General features: G+C 37.1%; 1 protein-coding gene across 4 annotated transcripts in view; it reads right to left on the bottom strand.

The window, feature by feature from the left end:
• The window catches only part of CDKAL1 (CDKAL1 threonylcarbamoyladenosine tRNA methylthiotransferase), a 429,338-nt gene that overhangs the window by 10,843 nt on the left and 400,500 nt on the right, over positions 1–17,995 (bottom strand). For all 4 annotated transcript variants that reach the window (XM_087764738.1, XM_087764716.1, XM_087764726.1 and 1 more), the window contains one exon: positions 17,580–17,744. In XM_087764738.1, the coding sequence (XP_087620864.1) occupies positions 17,580–17,744 (165 nt within the window). The remainder of the gene's footprint in view (positions 1–17,579; positions 17,745–17,995) is intronic.

Below are 17,995 nucleotides of genomic sequence, written 5' to 3'. Positions count from 1 at the left end.
ACATTTAATAATGGGAGGATATAGAGATCGATTGACCTTAAGCTCAGCTGCATCAAATCTCACAGTTTCTTCCAGGTTCGTCACCCCTTATGGAGATCATCTTTAACTAGGGCCTATCCCTGACCTGCATGGTGAGTCAGCAAAATCTTTTTTCTTTCCCAGTAACACTTGCACGATCTCTCTGATTCCTTTGGACAGCATAGAAAAATCACCACTCCCATTACTCAACTACGTCTCACCTTGATTACTAATACAATCTCCTCCTGTCTGTCCTGGTTTCTTAGTACTTCTCCCCATTTCTCTCCTGCATCATCTGACCATATGGCCTCTCCTAATAAACAAAAGCAGAGATGCCAACAGGAACACAAATTTGGAGCAACATGCCATATCATGACTTTCTGTCCATGTCACACAGGCCCATCTCTGGAACCTCCTCCTCCTACATCAACATTAAATTCAAACTTTAATATTCCCATGTAAGAGCATAAAAGAAATAAATTCCCTCTATATAAGTTACTGTACCTGAACTTCCCATCATTACTGTAAATCTCCACTGGTATTTTTCTTGGCAGACATCTCTCTGCTCTCTTCAGTGCTCTTATCTAAGGGTAGGCCCTTGCCTACCTACTTCTTTTTCCTCCCCCAAATAGTCTTTAAGGATTATTCCCTCAACAAGCCCTCAAAATTCATAATGCAGTTGAAAGCTAAACAGAAGGCTGAGTAACTGGGGCTTATTAAATGACTTCCTTTTTGATGTACACTTTAAGGAGGAGGGAAACAAACAAAAAGATCAACAAACAAGAGAAACAAAAAGAAGAGAAACAAACAACCAAGAAAACACAAGCCAAGAACACTTCCAAAATGTTTAAAACACAGTCTTGTGCTGTCTTCCATTCTACTCACTTGTTTTACCTTGTTTCTTTGTATTTACCTATAAATGCTTCCAGCCAGGAGTTGACTCTTCTTTTTTTTACATATTTATATTTTGTGCTGCTATTAAACTTAGTGACTTAGTATCCTCCCACTATACAAATAACGCGTTGTCAAAATAACCTGTCATTCAAGGTCAGAAGCAACATTTTGAAAAATATTCAGTGTGATGCCTGGATTCTGAGCTGCCTTTTTTTTTAAAATAAGGTGTGGGGGGTGCCAATCACTATGCCAGAAACAAATGACATGCAAGCCAGCAGTCCAGTTAGCACTTGCAACCACAAGAGAACTGAGAGATCCTTTAACCAGAAAAAGTTTGTGATTCAAATATCACAGTCGTCCAAGTAATGACTTGAAATGAAGAATGAACCTAGCAGCACAATGTGGACAAATTCAGGATGGGGATCTGTCACTATTTATTTCCCTGTGCCTAGGACAGTTTTATGAAGGAGATGGCAGGTGCTTGCTCTGGGCACTTATCTGGTAATTAGTTGGCTAACAGACAAATCTGTTTCCTAGAGATCACCAGCACAGGCTTCATGGCTTTGAAAATACATTACAGTGAATTACAGGATGTACATTTACTTGTAATAACACTAGATACCGTTTTTCAGTGTGCATACCATGGCCTGTCTTCTTAGATATCATTCCATAGGGTTCCAGCTTGCTCCTTTAAAGGATCATAGACATTTTTTTGTTGGTTTTGGTTGTGGTTTTTTTTTTTTTAAATAAGTATTTTAAGGTGTTTACAATACAACAATTTTTCCAGTTTCTTTTGTTGGATGATTAAAGAATGATAAAGAGCTAGCAGTATGCAAATGTTCCAAGACTGTTCTACAAATGAGATTATTAAATGAAAAACCATATACTTTTTTTATAGCACAAGCCTTCAGAGACCATCACCTTTTTGCTTTCCTTTTAAATCTTGAAATAACAATGACAATTATATGGAGGTCAACGGTAGCTACAGGCAAAGACACAAAAGGTTTCCATCAGAAAGCGTACCTCAGTAAAATGAATAGCTAGATCTGAAAATATATATTCATGCCACAAGAACCATCCATATAATTGATTCATGTATCAACAGTGAAATGAGTAATACCACTTTTACTTGGAAGTGAACTCTCTGAGTATATATTAAAACCCTATCTTTAAGAGGAACTCTATACTCCCAATGGTAGAAAACATAAAATACTAAAAGCCCTTCTAACCATTGTTATTTGCAAAGAACTCTGTGAGAAATATCCAAGAAATATCTCAAGGGACATTCTCTCCCAAAATCAGAAAAAGCTTTTAAAGATCTTTCACATGGAGAAAAGTAGAATAAACTGATATATGTACGTATTCTTGGCTAAAGCCTTCCCCTTAATCCTAGCATATGTCATAATTGTGAATTTGTGGTGTTTTCCTTTATTCCTACAGAACTGAGCATTACAAATGGAATGCTCCAAGGAGACTTCAACATTGTATTATAAGACAATCACAGAGACAAAGGACACAGCCCTTCCTACACTCCAACCTCATAGATAATAAACATGGTATAAAATGAGCATTATTAATATTTAGGAATGATACTAGTTTCCAGAGTTTCAAATTCCATACTAGTAGGTAGCTGTGGGACCTATATGCCTCCCTCATTTTACAGGTAGAGAAACAAAGAAGATTAAAGTGTCTCCAGTGCCAGAATGCAAGCCAGCAATCAGGTCTCTACAATTCCTGTCTTAGATTCCAGTTGTCACCAGAAGCCAACATAGCCTCTAAAACCTTTTTTCTCTGTCAAGTTTAAGTTTTAAATACATTTTCTTAAAGCTAGGCAATGCCCTAATATGTAGTCTCCTGACAATTTCTCCTACATTCATTTTCACGGACTCTTCTGCCTGGTATTAAACATTTCCAGTTCCTGGGACTGTAGATGCTCACCAAGCACAGCTGGAATCAGACCTTGGCAAAAAGGAGCATTTCATGCAAGCCTGACATTTAACAGTTAATAAAGCGTGACTGATCTTGACCAACTTCGTGGGTTCAGTGATAACACAAAGGTTTTCTTTCCATATTGTCATGGCCTCTTTCCTTTATGTATCCTTCGTTGTTTTAGGAGGTCTCCCACAGTGCCACTTAGCATACTTTTGAGCACCTGAGGGAGTGTCTTGAAATCTGAGTCTCCTTTTTAATTTCACACTCAGTCAAGTTCAACTGCAGTTAATGGAGGACTCTCTCATGAAAACATCAAACAATGGTTACTTTCTCTGATTAGTAAGCCTAACTGCTCTACCATAATCTCTGTATCCGCAGTCTCTACAAATGATTCGTCAGCCCTTCTCCACAATAAAGATTACATGAGAAAAACCTTTCTTGGCTTGCTGTGTATTTTATGCTAGATAATCATGATAGCACCTTGGCGCTCTGTCTAAGACATCAAAGAACAGTAAGTATCCAATCTACAGGCCGTAACGAATATCTGCCCTCAGGAGAGCATTTGTATCGTTCAGAGGGTGGTCTGACTAGACAACCAACTGCTGTATCTGTAAAGGATTGAAGTGCATAAGCACAAACTTGCGCCCCATCATGCTCAAATATTGGCAATTTGTACCTCAGCTGAGAGCCTCCAATGAATCCACTGGACCTCAGTCTTCTCCCACACAGGTTTTACATGGTGTGCTCTATCAGGCTATATCAGATAGTTCCTAGGATTAGGTCACGAGGAGAAAAACAGTTCCTCTGGAATTAACCATGAAGCAATGAGTACTAATTTCCTCTTTTGCTCTGAGACTTCATACCCTGGAGTTAGTTTCTCTTAAATGCTGAACAGTCACCACTGCAATTTGCTTGAACACATGCTACAAAATTTTAATGATTTGTAAATATCTAGTTCCAAGCATTTTAAACTGACCGCCATCAAATTTGTTCACTACACTGACCTTCTGGCAGACAGTTTGAACATCTGCCTCATCTTCATCTGTGAAATGGGAAGATGAAAGCTGCATTTCAGGAGGATAATGTAAAAATAAACTTATTACTGTTTCTGAAGCACTCAGAAATTTAGCTATAGTGGTCATAGGAAAGGTTACAAAGAAATTAATAACTCCCTTGAGAGTGAGGTTTACACAGCATGTAGCAAATAACACTGCTATTACACAATGAACAATGAAGAGGAAAAATATTTAACAATAGCTTATTAAATGAATAGTCTCAGCTCTGTGCACAGAAGGAAATAAATCTGCGTGTGTGTGTGTGTGTGAAAATAGTGCATAAGCACCTAATTAAAGGCTGAAACATAATATGGTTGGCATTTACATGGAAAAGAGGAACTGAAACTCCAGAATTTCCTTAGTTCAGAGTACTTCACTTTACACTGCAAATAATTTGTGTACACATGTATGTGAGAAACATTCTTAATTTCTTCGTGTTATCACATATTATAGGTCCTCAGCATCATTGCAGTGTTACACTTTTCTCTATTTAGAAAAGGACACGGGTCTGTAGAACACAGTCCATAATATTTTAATACAGCTTTCTTTGTCGTTTTGTTGGTGCTTTTGTCTCTAGGTGAATAAAAGTAGTAACTGGAATTGACTCCTGAGCAATCAGTGTCATTGATTCCATTTCATTATCTCTGCCCATCCTAGTAACACAAACCACCTATAATACATTTTTGTCCACAGGGCAGTCAGAGAAGATAGGGAAGACGTGGAGAGGAAGCTGTGGTTTTTGCTGTAGAAACACGGAAGGAACCAGAGGACCCAAAGCATGGGAAATCAGGCTTTGTTAGTTCAACTACTCACTTGTTCATACTCTAACTCTGTGAATGCAGCTTTCTTGTACAAAGACTGTCTCTGCTTCATGGTGCTTCAAAACTAAATGCAAGATCAGATGAAAACTGGATAAAAAAGAAATATGAAAGGGAGGGAGGTGGTACTGCTCAGCATGAGGAACAGTGTTTCAACAAACTGGCTTGCTCCTAAGTATGAAGAATCTGCAGTTCCCACTTCTCCCCACCTTTTCACAGCCGAGAGACCTATCTGATTGGATGCTACCACTGGATAGCAATGCAGGATATGAGAGTGATTTTACATAGTAAACTGTTGCAAAGGTATTTCTTCTACTTTTCAGATTTGCCATCTTAGGCCTAAATTACAATAGTAATGAGTTTCTATCAAACACAGCATCAGCAGTTGTAGGCCATTTCCTTGTAAGTGAGGAAAAGGTGAGGTTCTTTTGACAGATTCACAATCTTTGAAAGGAATTTCACTCACCTCTACTTCTCCGAAACCCATAAAATCTTTCAAAAAATTAGGTAATACACTCCTTTCAGAAAAAGACATTAAGAAAATCTGAGATAAACACAAATAAAACAGAAGACAACCTGAAAACAGCAAATATACAAGGTGCCTACAAAGGTTAGATATGCAAGCCCACAGGATGGTAACTGTGGGACTTAACCTGATCTTTAACAAATTGATGGGTTTGGATTTTAAAATGCTTCTTGTCTCTATACTAGAGCTTAACAGCACTACAACAGTTTTTTTTTATCACACAAGATACTCTCCCAAGCATAACTCCAATTCATTCCTTTCCAGCTATTACACATCTGGCTTTCCCCTGTGGTTCTGTGACAAAATCTGATTATGCTACAGAATCTTAAGCACTCCTCACTGAAAAAATAATGAACTCATGTTTCTTTGGACAGAGATACATGTTGAATAGTTGAAAGAGGAAAAGAATTCCTGTCATTCTAAGCTCTACTTGCATTACTTCACCAAATTAAAGCTCTTGTATTTAGAAAAAAAACTATCTGTGTCACAAATGGATATTCACAGCCATCCTTTTTGTATGAGAATTATGTTATCTGCACTTATCAGAGATTTTTGTATGTGAGAATTGCAAAATAGATTCCATACGGATAAGATAAAGCACAGTCAGACTGACTGAAATGACTTACAATCACATATGAAGTCATGTCAAAACAAGGATGAGATTTAAAAAAAAATCCTCTAGTCCTGATAACAAGACCCTTTCCTGAGGACCAAAAATCCATCTGGTCGATATTATGCATAGGTAGTTTTTGTAGCTATGTGATATTTTGACAAAAAGAGCTTAAATGTACTGCCTACACATCTTTGTTCCATCAAAAGTATTTTCACAAAAATTTTCAAGCCACCCCAAACCTAAATGGAGCATTTGTTAAAGTTCTGCCTCAGCATATATATATATATATATATATATATAAAGGAATCCATCAATTTGAAAGTTAAGACATTTAGTGAATAATTTTTTCATATAATATCATTTCAAGGACCCCATGGTTATACTGAGACTAAAGAAAAAGAATATTAATTTCCACGGGGCTTTTCCTATTTATTTTGCATTTGATATCTGGCTCTCCAGCCAGTCATGTTTCATTCCCTTCACTACTTATCAATCACACATCCATCTCATGTTGTAGTACATGGGTGGTCAATCCTTTTTGATAGGCCACGAGTCTACTCCAGGCACTACCATGCCTTGCCAGTCACACAACCAGACATAAATTCATCATCTGATTAATAGCTACTAGCTCTCCTGCTCCACACATCACATATGCTCCGACATGTATGACCCTGACCTGGTAGCCCCTGGAAAAGAGGGTATTGGAGAGTACCTAGTGAGGCAGGTGAACTCTCCTGGTGGCTGCAGGTTATTCCACGACAGAGGCTGGCCATTTCTCCACTAGTATAATGACAACATGCTCATGCGTCTGTGGAGACGGCTTCTTTACAGGCCAAGTCCCACAAAACAGTGTTTCTACTGGTAAAGTCAGGTAAAAAGACAAAATGAAAAGTGTCATAAAGAAGACATCGATAGCACAGTTACATCAACGTACATTATAGCATTTGTTGACTTATGTGGAGCCAGAAGCTGGGAAATAACTAGTTTCTTATGGAATGATGAGCTATGTAGGTCAAACATGGTCTGCCTTCAGACCCTTAATTATTCCGTGTGATTGTCATCACCAAGAACAACTAAAAATGCACATTTCTTTTTAAGAAATATTTATCACTGAATATTTTTTAAATTCATGGTTTTATTTTACAAATGATTTGTCAGCCCTTCTCTACAATAAAGACTACATGAGAAAAATCCATATTATTTCTTGCATACCTTGATAGCTTAGATCACCATGTTGTTCAGCTTTAGTTTTGACTTTACACCAGTGCGTCTTAATTAAAAATGGCTTCATGCCAGTGCTTGTGACCCTGGCAATCAAAAGCCGAAGCACCACTGAAGTACATATATCTTCCTCACCATAATTCCAATGTCTCAGGATTTTATATTATCTAGGAAGGAAGATACATGTCCTACTTTTCCCAAGATCATAATTTTATTATTACACCAAACCTGGGTTGTGGTCCTGACTCCAGTAAAAGAAATTAAAGTAAATATGCTGAAATTTTAACATCCTATGGGCTTGAGTTTCAAACACAGGAAAACTGTGCTTGAAGCCCTCTGACTCTCTTGGAACCCCAAAACATGAACTCTTTCTGATGCACACCTGCAAATCTCCTTAAAGCAAGCTCCCAGTGAAAATGATGAACAAGCTTTGGAATCAGTTCTGATGAAAAAGAAAGGCATAATACCGAAAGGACCACACAAACAGATGGAGTACTAATTCTGCTTTAGTGGGAATGTATATGAGATTTGGGCTATCTACACTAACCACTACCACAACCTCTCATGCTATACTGACTAGATCATTCAGTGCAGTGTTCCTCCTGCCCAATGCTGGATCAGACGATTACATCAAATCCAGTCATACTTTCTGGATTCTAGCCAGTATGAGTGACTTGGCCTGGCATTGGAATAAGTCAGTAGAAAATCTTTCTTCATCTTTAAGCAGGGTTCTAACATCTGAAATAATAAATTAGAGGTGGGGGAATCATTCAAGTCATTTAAATATACAATGGGAAGTAGTCAAAAGAAGGTTATCAAGATTGGTGTACTGTACACTAACCACAGGTAAAGCTGTCTTTGAACAGCTTTAATGAAGTGCTTAAGTAATTAGTTACTTTTCTAAATGTTTCTTTTACTTTATGGTCTTCGACGAAGCCCACAGGAACAGCTTGCTTTGGAACTTGTTACAAATAAGATCTGAACCTAAAGTTAAATAAATTTAAGAGTCAGGTCTCATTAAAACCTTCAATGTAATAGGCAATGAGCCAAGTTTCTTAGAGGTAGAAGGCCAACTTTTAAAGTGATTATTCCTCTTGTAGTTTGAGAGGACTCCTTTAAAAAAAAAAAAAAAATCTTAGACTGGGGAGGAGATTGTAGTAGGAGGGCAAGGGTTTATTTCTGTTGTTGTTTGGCCCAATAAATCTGCAAGAACATGCGTTAATGGCTAAAGGCATGATCAAGACTTTGATCTGATTACATGACAAAGGATCTGGAGTGAATGCTAAACTTGATGTTGAATACAGCCTGTGTAAACACAAAGTTACTGTATGCAGCCTTTAAGGAAGCACTAGTTTACTAAGCTTGCTTAGATATTACAACTTTCTGTGGACCATCTTTAAGGATACAGTCATTGTAATATATTCAACAGGGTCACAGTAAGTTCCTTGGATATTCTAATGTAGTTAGGATTATATCCTTGGTGGACTAAATTTAAGGCTCTGAATGTCACATTCACTTCACTGTGTGGCATTTGGATATTTTACGATATGTTTTCTCCAATGTAGCCACCAAATTGAACCTCATCCTTATTACTCAACTGTAATTTAATTTCAGTTAAAGATATAGCCACTCTAAATTTGCCTTTGAATTCTTATATGCAGACATCCCCATATACAAAATATAATTCAATACTGATAAAAGCTTAAAAAATTTGCTTCTTTCTCCTACTGAAAAGCCGTTTCCCCTTTTTCTTTATCTTATTAGCCTTGACACCACAAAAAAATCTCTAATCTAATGTTACTGACAAGTATATTAAAAACAAACGTAAATCACTAAATATTATCAAGGTCTGAATGGGAAACTGTGATTATGAATATTGCTGGATCAGTTCAACACTGTTTTAATAGATTTGTCAGAATAAAAATGTTATTTGCAAATTACATATATACCTTAGTAAATTCTCATTCTCATGAAGAGAATCAACAAGAACACAAAGGATGATTTTTAGACTATTACAAAACCATTACTGAGAATCTAATAAAACTTTTTGAACATGTAATAATATTAAAGGATACAGAACACCCTAATTTGCCCTTAACATGGTTTGCTAGTTTCTTTGGAATGAGATATACTTTTTAAACAGTTTTAAGTTAAAAAATAGCTTAATCTCATGAGTGTAATTTTAATTTGCCCTCAAAAAAAATCTCAAAGCTAATGAACCCTCTTACTTCAATGGTTTTTGGCAACAAATACATTTCTAAGAGGCAGAAGTTCAGCATCCCAATACCTTGTATGTGTAAAATCAAATTTCCTACTGACCTTTCATTTGGTGATGGGGAAAGCTGTATCACCCTTCTAAACCTCTATTTCCTCTCACGAGCTCCACGTGCCTTTTTCATGCTGTCCCATTTAAATATTCATGTAGAAAGACCACTACAATTACAGCTTTGATACATGAGGAACAGGTAGAAAAATCATCCATCCAAGACATAAATATCTCATGCCTCTGACTGTGTGTTTGCTTGCAGGGAAAAGAGAGAGAGGGAAGGAATGGAGAGAGTAATACTGCCTATGTGAGCTTTTTGGTGATCTAAAGAGTAATAAAAAGAAAAGGAATGACTAAATACTACAAGCAAAGATAAAACGTATACATGGGCTGAATATCCTTCACCTACCTTTGTATCAAACTCTACTGGAGAGGCATAAGAGTCAAACCTATAATGACTTTTGCTGGCACAACGAGTTGGAAATAGATGACGTCCAAAACAACAGAAAAATTGAGAAAAGTTGTTGCTGCTGCATTTTTTTTTTCCTGAAAGCCAATTAAAACTTAGTGAATTTATAACCTGGTACATTAAATAATAAGAGCATTACTAAAATTTCGTTTGTTCTTTCCAAAGGGTCTGTTTGTTAAAGCTCTGATTGAAAAGAAAACATATTTTAAAAGGAACTCCTAAATATTACATAGAGTGTCAAGTAGTTAAAATTACTATGGCTACACACTTCCAATTTGTCCCTCTGCCAAGGGAGAGCAGAAGCCACCCACTCATCCTGCAGTGCAGCATCAGTAGGTCAAGTACTAGAAATAACAGACAAAAATGGCAGAACTATTTCAGCACTTGGAGTTTTACTTCTGGAGGCAGGAGGGGTAGAAGATTTCTGTTTAACCTTCTCCCATTCTCCAGAAAATGACTTTCAGTTGAATCACCCCAGTCATTACTACTTCCATTTATTGCATGCACTGCACAGGATTAACATAATTATGTAATTTAAAGTGAGCAGACAGTGACATTCAGCCAAATAATACTGTCTGTTGAGGAAATGAAAAGTAAATAAATTAAAGTTAATATCTTTTCGCCTGAAATGGACTTAAGAGAGCATTTGTTTGAAAAGGGGCTATGTAGTATGTGTTGTTTCAGCTGAGCTTTGATCACTGTAGTTGAAATTCAGCCCTGCCGAGGGATGGGCAGAAAGACAACATGCCCATTAAATTAAAGACCTCAGGATAAAACTACTTGGTGAAGGTCTTATGCTGGCTCTTGGGTTTAATGCCTTAAATCATCTCTATGTATTTTAACCTTCTATGCGGTGCAGAGAAATGTTTTGGATCAATGAACTACCTTCTAGTCAAGTTTGCTGGTCATCAAATAATTGTTGGCTAAATTAAAATGTTCATAGAATTACAGAAGGTAAGGCTGGAAACAACCTTAAGAGGTCAAGTAGCCCATACCCATGACCCAAGGCAGCTGGCCTACATCTCAAGTGTTTCTCACAGATATTTGCTAAGCACATCCCTAAAGACCAGCATTGATTAAAATTCCCCAAGCAATACAGGGTGATCTAATCAAGCGCTTATCTAAACCCAGCAAGAAAAATCTATTCTGCCCGTAAGAAAGAATCCATCCTGAATTTCTGATTCTAAGCTGAGAAATGTTGGACTTTCAAGTAGAAGAAAAACTAAAATCAACTCAAACAAACAAAGCCAACGTGGTGCGCAAATAATGTGTTGATCATGAAAATCAGCATCTAAAGAACAGCACATTACAAATGTTTGTCCTTTTTTCAGGGAGAAATTAGACTTTTGAAGGTCCTTTTTAGAAACATCCATAGATGACATTGAGCTCCACTCTTAGAAAGGAAATTTCTCTTTTCTTACATTAACTTTATAGTGACCTCAGTGAAATAACGGAAGAAAACATAAGAAAAAGAGATTAATTAAGAAAGATTTAACACCATCTTATATGACCTCTATTTACAACTAGCAGGGAACATGAGTAACACATTAAATAAAACAGATTAATACATGCAAAAGCACTATTTGTCTGCCTCACACTACAACCAGTTGTTTCGGAGAAAGAGCAACTGAGACAACAAAAGGTATCTTCCTAAGAATGCAAGAGCACAGAATGCAACAGCACCAAATATTGCACCATATTTTCACGAAGTATCACCTGAAAACTATTTTACATAGAAAATGTTCTTTTTTTTTTTGTCAGCATATTTTTCTTAAATAGAAACTTCCTCACATATGTCTCAAATTGCCCCTTCTTGGACATCATGATGCAAAGATCCCTTTGCAAAGTAGCTTTCCAAGAGAGGCAAAAGGTGTATTTTATTTTACTTTATCTTTCTTCTTTGGAAATTCCAATCTTTCATTAGCATTTCTCGTACTTTCTATAGTTTCTGTAGTTTTATGAAAGATTCCTCTCCTCGCACCTCTATGCCATTTTTTGATCCAAAATTTGCTTCCTTATTCTTTTTTTTCCCCCTAAATCTCAAATCTCTAGTTCCTCTCCAGGAACTAAGTTTTTCACCACTTTGAAACTCCAGTGTATGTAAAAACTGTTGCCTAATAATGACTTCAGTTTTATGCACATCTTCCGCATTTCTTTCCAAATCCTTGAAGGAAGTTTCCAATACAGAGATCTCAATTCTGCCATGATTTCTTTCATTTCTGTTCCAGCAGAAGATACTTTCTTCCCCCTTCTCCCTTTTATTTTGCCTGCAAGTGAAGCACTCTTTCTACCTGAGATCAGAGAGTTCCCTTTAAGCTATGCTTTGTTGATTCTTCTTTCTGGCATGCTATAAAGAAGTGTTTGATATATGTATCTTTCCTGTTCCCTAACACCAGAAAAAAGGCTGGGTAATGTATAGAGGTCACCTTTTGCTCATGTAGCTAGAAAATACTTGTGGCTAACAGGGAGACCAGGAACATACAGCTTCTTCAGTAGTATCCAGAAGTACAATGCTACAATAACCTACTGCAAAAAATGAAGGCAGGACAGAGAGAAAGAGGAACAAGCAGACTGACCAAGCAAGTGCTTGCTGACTCAAATCAGTGGCTCACTCCTCATTTCCTCCGAAGATGCCAATGACCTGAATAACTATTAGCTTAATGGGCCAACGGTGTATATTACCATGGCCTGGGAGCCACAGAGATGTGCACCAAGATCCCAGGCTCACAAAAGGCGATATTGCAAATGGGGACTGCCAGCAGAAGTTGTTTGCAGGGGAAGTGTTAGACATGGAGAATGTTAACGCATAAAGCAACAGAAAACAGGTAACTGAGAGAAAGATGTGCCTATATTTGTTTGAAAAGAAAGTCAATCGCAGATGCATTATAGAAACAGGAATTATGAACATAAAATAACCACGACTACATAATTAAATAGCCTGTTAAAATTATTTTTTTCTTGCCTTAATTTTCCATCTGACTAAAATTTCCCACCGAAGGCCCTCAGACTTATAGGGCTTTGATTTTGGCAATGCATTACAATTCCGGCAGGTAGCCAGACTTTTATTTTTATCCCTCAGTCCTTTGGTCTCTTCTTCATATATTTCTCATCTTGCAATATTTTTTTCCCCTCTAGTCACAGAACATATGTAAACAACTAGAATTATTTTTGGAGTACAGAAGCATAACATACTCTTACAAGAGATCATATTATTGCAGATTCTTATTTGTTTCAATTCTTAGGTTTAGGCAAACATTTGTCTGTGAACAGGTTATATTTATTAGGTATTTTACTTTATGCTCCTAAGAAACTGTCAAAATCCCTAAACATGGCCAAATAAAATTAATAAAAATATTAAAATGTTATTTTTAAAATTAAATGACATTCAGATCATTGACACACCCTGCTGACTTTTCAAAAATATTTATTATCCAGTGACAATGACAGTACTATGTGCATTGCAAACCCACCTCCAAAGTCTCAAAGAGTAGTTTACCAGAGCGCTTAAGAACATAGCAGACAGGCTAAATTGCTCTACTGAATCTCAAAATGCTGAAGTACATCCTTAATGCTTTGTCAACTTCAAGCCTACCTCAATGAAAGGATATCACATCTGCAGCATTTACATCTTGGTTTTTTCCTGTGAAACTCAGCAGCACTAATTCTTGATCAAAGGTTTGAAATATTTATTCACTGTTATTTGTAACTGGAGTTAGTAACTCATGATATGCTTGTTTTGTCTGAATGATCATTTTTGATGTTACCATCAATGCTTTTTAATGCCCATTCCACATATATCCTGTGTTAGCTTCACTAGAACCACATCCAAAAACGCCTTTACATGTGTTTGTCTTTATTGATTTCAACTTTCACCTATATACTCTGCTATGTGTCTTCTAAACATTGTTCTATTACTGAATCAGCAACTGCACATTTTAAACCCAAATAAATCTGTAGCAGATTTAAATTTCTCAGTTAATTGAAATTTCCAAATATATTTGCCCCCCAAAATAGCCCTCTTGTGAAATTGTGCATTATTCACTTTTGAGTGAATTTGTAAAAAATTCATGCTGAAGTAAAAAAAAAAAATCCTGGCAAACACCTGTGCATTTTAATGCTTAACATGTCCACTACAATCAGTAAGTCTGATCGCTCTGACAGCTTTTTAACCTGAGCCACTGACTCCAACACTCCTCTGTCCTTCTTGTCCCAACTTCTGTCATAGAGCCTAACGTTATTGAGTGTCACGACCTTATTCTAAGCCCATCTACTTAGTCACAGTTCCTCCCTTAGAGAATATAATGACTGCTAAGAAATTCCACATCATTAATACATTAATGTATATAGGTATTAGATGTGTTTTTCATATATTGAAAAAGCACGATAAAAAGATATGCTAGAAATATCCTGAATTAATTCTATCAATATTTGTCTGCTTCTTATTTAGCACAGATATACAATGCGTGACTATTTTATGGAGCCTGTAAATTGTCCTTTGGGTGACATTTTGCATTCCCTCTTTTGCAGTCAAATCTGTTGATTCCAGTTGGTGACCTATTTCTTGTATTTCTCTGGACCAATCTGTCATCCCAGTCATGCGGTCAAAAGGGTAAAAAAAGGCCTACAATTGTTCCTTCAAACACACCATGTTGCTTGTGGTGCTCCCTTTGAACTCCTCAGAAAAAATTATTGAGGGACATGTAGCAGATGAGAAAGAGAGAACACAATTGCAGATAAGCTCTGACCCTTTGGAGGTATTCCTCATCACTTTATAGAAGTTTCTTCTTTTTCAGCATGGGTTTGTGGCTCGCTTTGACATCCTCACATCACGGGGCTCTCAAATTTTATAACTTTATTTTTTTAGCCATATAATTAATTTCCTTAAAAACTGTACAGTTTTGAAAGCTCTCACTCTTTCTGTGAACATTCCTCATTAGAGAGAAGTACAGCTGTGATGTATTTTGAAACATCTTTTATTGTGTCCTATGCAAGCTAATGAAAATACTGTTAATAATAGCAAGTGATGCCTAGGATACGCTACAAAAATAGCATCTTTATAACTGCTGCAGACTGTCTACAACCACGTTACAGCCCTGACTCAGCAATTTGTCCCTCTACATCATAGTACTTCTGCAACATGCTGAACTGTAAAGTGTGCATTGCAGCCCCCGTAATTTACACGGTCATTAGGAAAGAGCCAAGTGCTTTGTTGAATGGGAATGGACTGAAGCATATAAATGTTTTACTGCAGTACAGCCCATTAGCACATTCTTTTGATCTAGATTACCTTGATCTACATTTAAATTCGCATGCTTCTCTGAACTCAGTCTCATCATGGACCAGAAAAACATAAAGGAGTTAAGAGGAAGTCGTGCTACCGACAGGGTGAGACTAGAGGTCCACTAGAATCTTACTGGGCGCTTCAGATAGCACGCCAGCTACAGGATGCTGGTCGGTGCCTAAATGAGCTTCTGCCCAGAGGACAGCCGTACTGAGCAACAGAAACGTGCCTGGTCTTAAAAGAGCCACCTGGCAGCTGGCTACCCATCCTTTCAAGCCTGGGAATGTAAAGCAGGCCCTAATTCTTGCTCACTTGTGTGCAAAGTGGGAAGGAGAAAGTGCAAGAGCCACATGTGTTTTCATTTTTTTATTTTATAACTTATTTTAGGTAAGTCTTCCTTCTCTCCATTATATAGTTTGATAGCTTGACTTGACATAAGTGTTATCCAAGGTTTTAGTTCTGCATGCTGCCCTTTTGAAAATCTGGCAGAGACCCTTGGGATCTTGTTGAAGATCCAAGATGTTTGGCTGCCTTTGAGGGAGTATCTGAATACACACATTCTGAGTTGCCTCCTTCTTCTTTCCTCAACCTACTATCTGTGCACATAACAAGCTATATAAACAGTCATATGACATACGTTGCCCCTTTTATCTTGCTCATCTTAGGTTAGAATCACGTCTTGAGCACATCTAGCAGGAAACGTTTCCCAGCAGTCCAACTATACAAAACAACACAGAGAGCATCTTTCACCCAGCCAAAAACCAGGGGTGACTTTTGTGACAAACTGACTGACTTTTTTGCCTGGGAACCTAAAGAAAGTTCCTGATTTGCCACTTATATATGATTTGTCAGGAGGAACTTCCCACTAACAATTTCAGTTCACATTCTATATATTATACATTGGCCAAGCCCAATTAAAAGCTTTCAGCTGTAGCTTCCCTGCACAGATGATGTCCCATCTACTGAAGGATTGAGATTCTAGTTTTTTCCAGAAAGTGGAAGTTCCTAACATGTCCAGTGGACCAAACATAAATAAGATACTCCCTTGAAGGAGCACTGGCAGCCACAAAAGTCATGAAAAGCAATTTGCCTTATCATTCGCTTGCTGTAGCCATTTACTTGGGCATTCCAGGTACTTGTTCAAATCCACTCAAAGGGCAGGAGCAGATCTGTGCATCTCAATGAGTTCTTACGGAAATTATCAGTATCCTCGATTTTAATAATTTTATCTCTCATTTTTAACATACAAAATTTCAGTCGACAGTCTGCTTGCTTGTTCCCATGCTACAAGCTGCTGGCAGCACGTAGTCAGTTTAATGACAGGCTTGGTTCTGTTAATAATTCAGCAGATTATTAAAAAAAATGTTCTGATGAAAAAATCAGGTGCGTTTAAATAGCTACATAGTCCAATCAGACAGTTTGAGGGTTTTGGCTGTTTTTTCCTCTTACAGACCCTTATCAGGCCAATACACACATACACACAGACAGTATTCAAAGGAGAGTTTAACATTGTGTTTATGCTTAAGTTTCATGATCTGCCAAACACATTATGGTAGGTGCATTATTGTCGCTCTATGTTTCCATAGCCAGGTTTATTCAAGAGTCCAAGAATCTTAGCTTAACACTCGTCATATAAGGTCTGCAGTGATTATTTCTTTTAAATGACTACTTAGAACTTCAAGAAGGATGCATATATACTTCAATACTTGTCAACAATTTACTGTAAAAGCAGCTAGGTGGCTGATAAACTGCCAATTCTCCTTCTTCCATGTGCTAAATTATTGCTACATATTTTTGGAGATCCTAACAACAGTGCTGGAGAAAGGACATCAAATGACGCTTAGAAATGTGATACACATTTTCATTTCACACTCCATCAGTTTTTACAACTAGAGCTCCATGAAATGTATGAGAATACTTGGCTAACAGCCATATCTACCGTGGTGTAAAATAAGGATCAGATCTCTTTTTAAAAGAGTTTCATTTTCTTTACATGACTAAATCAGATGTTGACCTTTTTCAAAAATATATTGTAAATATTCCATTCCTCTACCCATCAATTAATTTTGAATCTCTGAACCCAATTTTGACCTGTTTTAACAGACACGTAATCAATACACATCTTTTAAAACAGCTTTGTAAAGCAAAACAAACAGATTCATCCTTCCACTAAACTAGAAGTGAAATACATTGAATTATATAATCACTGGTGTTAATCTTTTCAATTCTAGTAAGTTCTTTCCTCATCTTGCACCCTGGAACAAGAAACAAGCATATTATTGTCCTTACAGTCAGCAAAGTAAAGCTATGGGCATCAGCAAAAACATCTTTTACATTCAGATTTCAATCTGTCAGGAAAGATTAAAGCTTCATGCATACATAAAAGGGGAACTATAAAACGATAACAGATACATAGCATGGAATCATTATGCTGGAACAGCTGCTGTTTCACCGGTGTAGTAAAGCAGAAAATGTCTTTTACTCACCTCTGTTAAACCAGAAACTTCTCCTTTTGCTAACGGTCTGGTGATGGATGCAGTGTAAACTCTGGCATCTGACACTGGTTGGCCCTTCATAAAATGTTTCCCAGCTTCATAAATATTCACTTCTACCATCTTACCCATTAACAGAGGATCCTTTGGCACAAGAACCTTTCAAATAAAGATAAAGACAGAGTTACTAACTACCACAAAGGACATCAGTGTCTCCAGCTTCCACTCAGAAAACAGATTTTGGATAAACATCAGAGCAAATCCTAAAACTTTAGTCACCAGCAAACACACTTGACCAGTAACATCTCCAGCTTGCATTTTCCAAGAGCTCTGCAGTATTAGCTCAGCTCTTTTCAACTCCAACTGATTCTGTGAGTTGTGTTTTTTGATTGATGAGAAAGTTGGGCCTG

Source organism: Nipponia nippon, unplaced genomic scaffold (genome assembly GCF_047370975.1).
Source record: "Nipponia nippon isolate SJK-2023a ecotype South Korea unplaced genomic scaffold, ASM4737097v1 scaffold_1, whole genome shotgun sequence".
Lineage (NCBI taxonomy): Eukaryota > Metazoa > Chordata > Aves > Pelecaniformes > Threskiornithidae > Nipponia > Nipponia nippon.
This window is presented reverse-complemented; position numbering and strand designations above follow the sequence as displayed.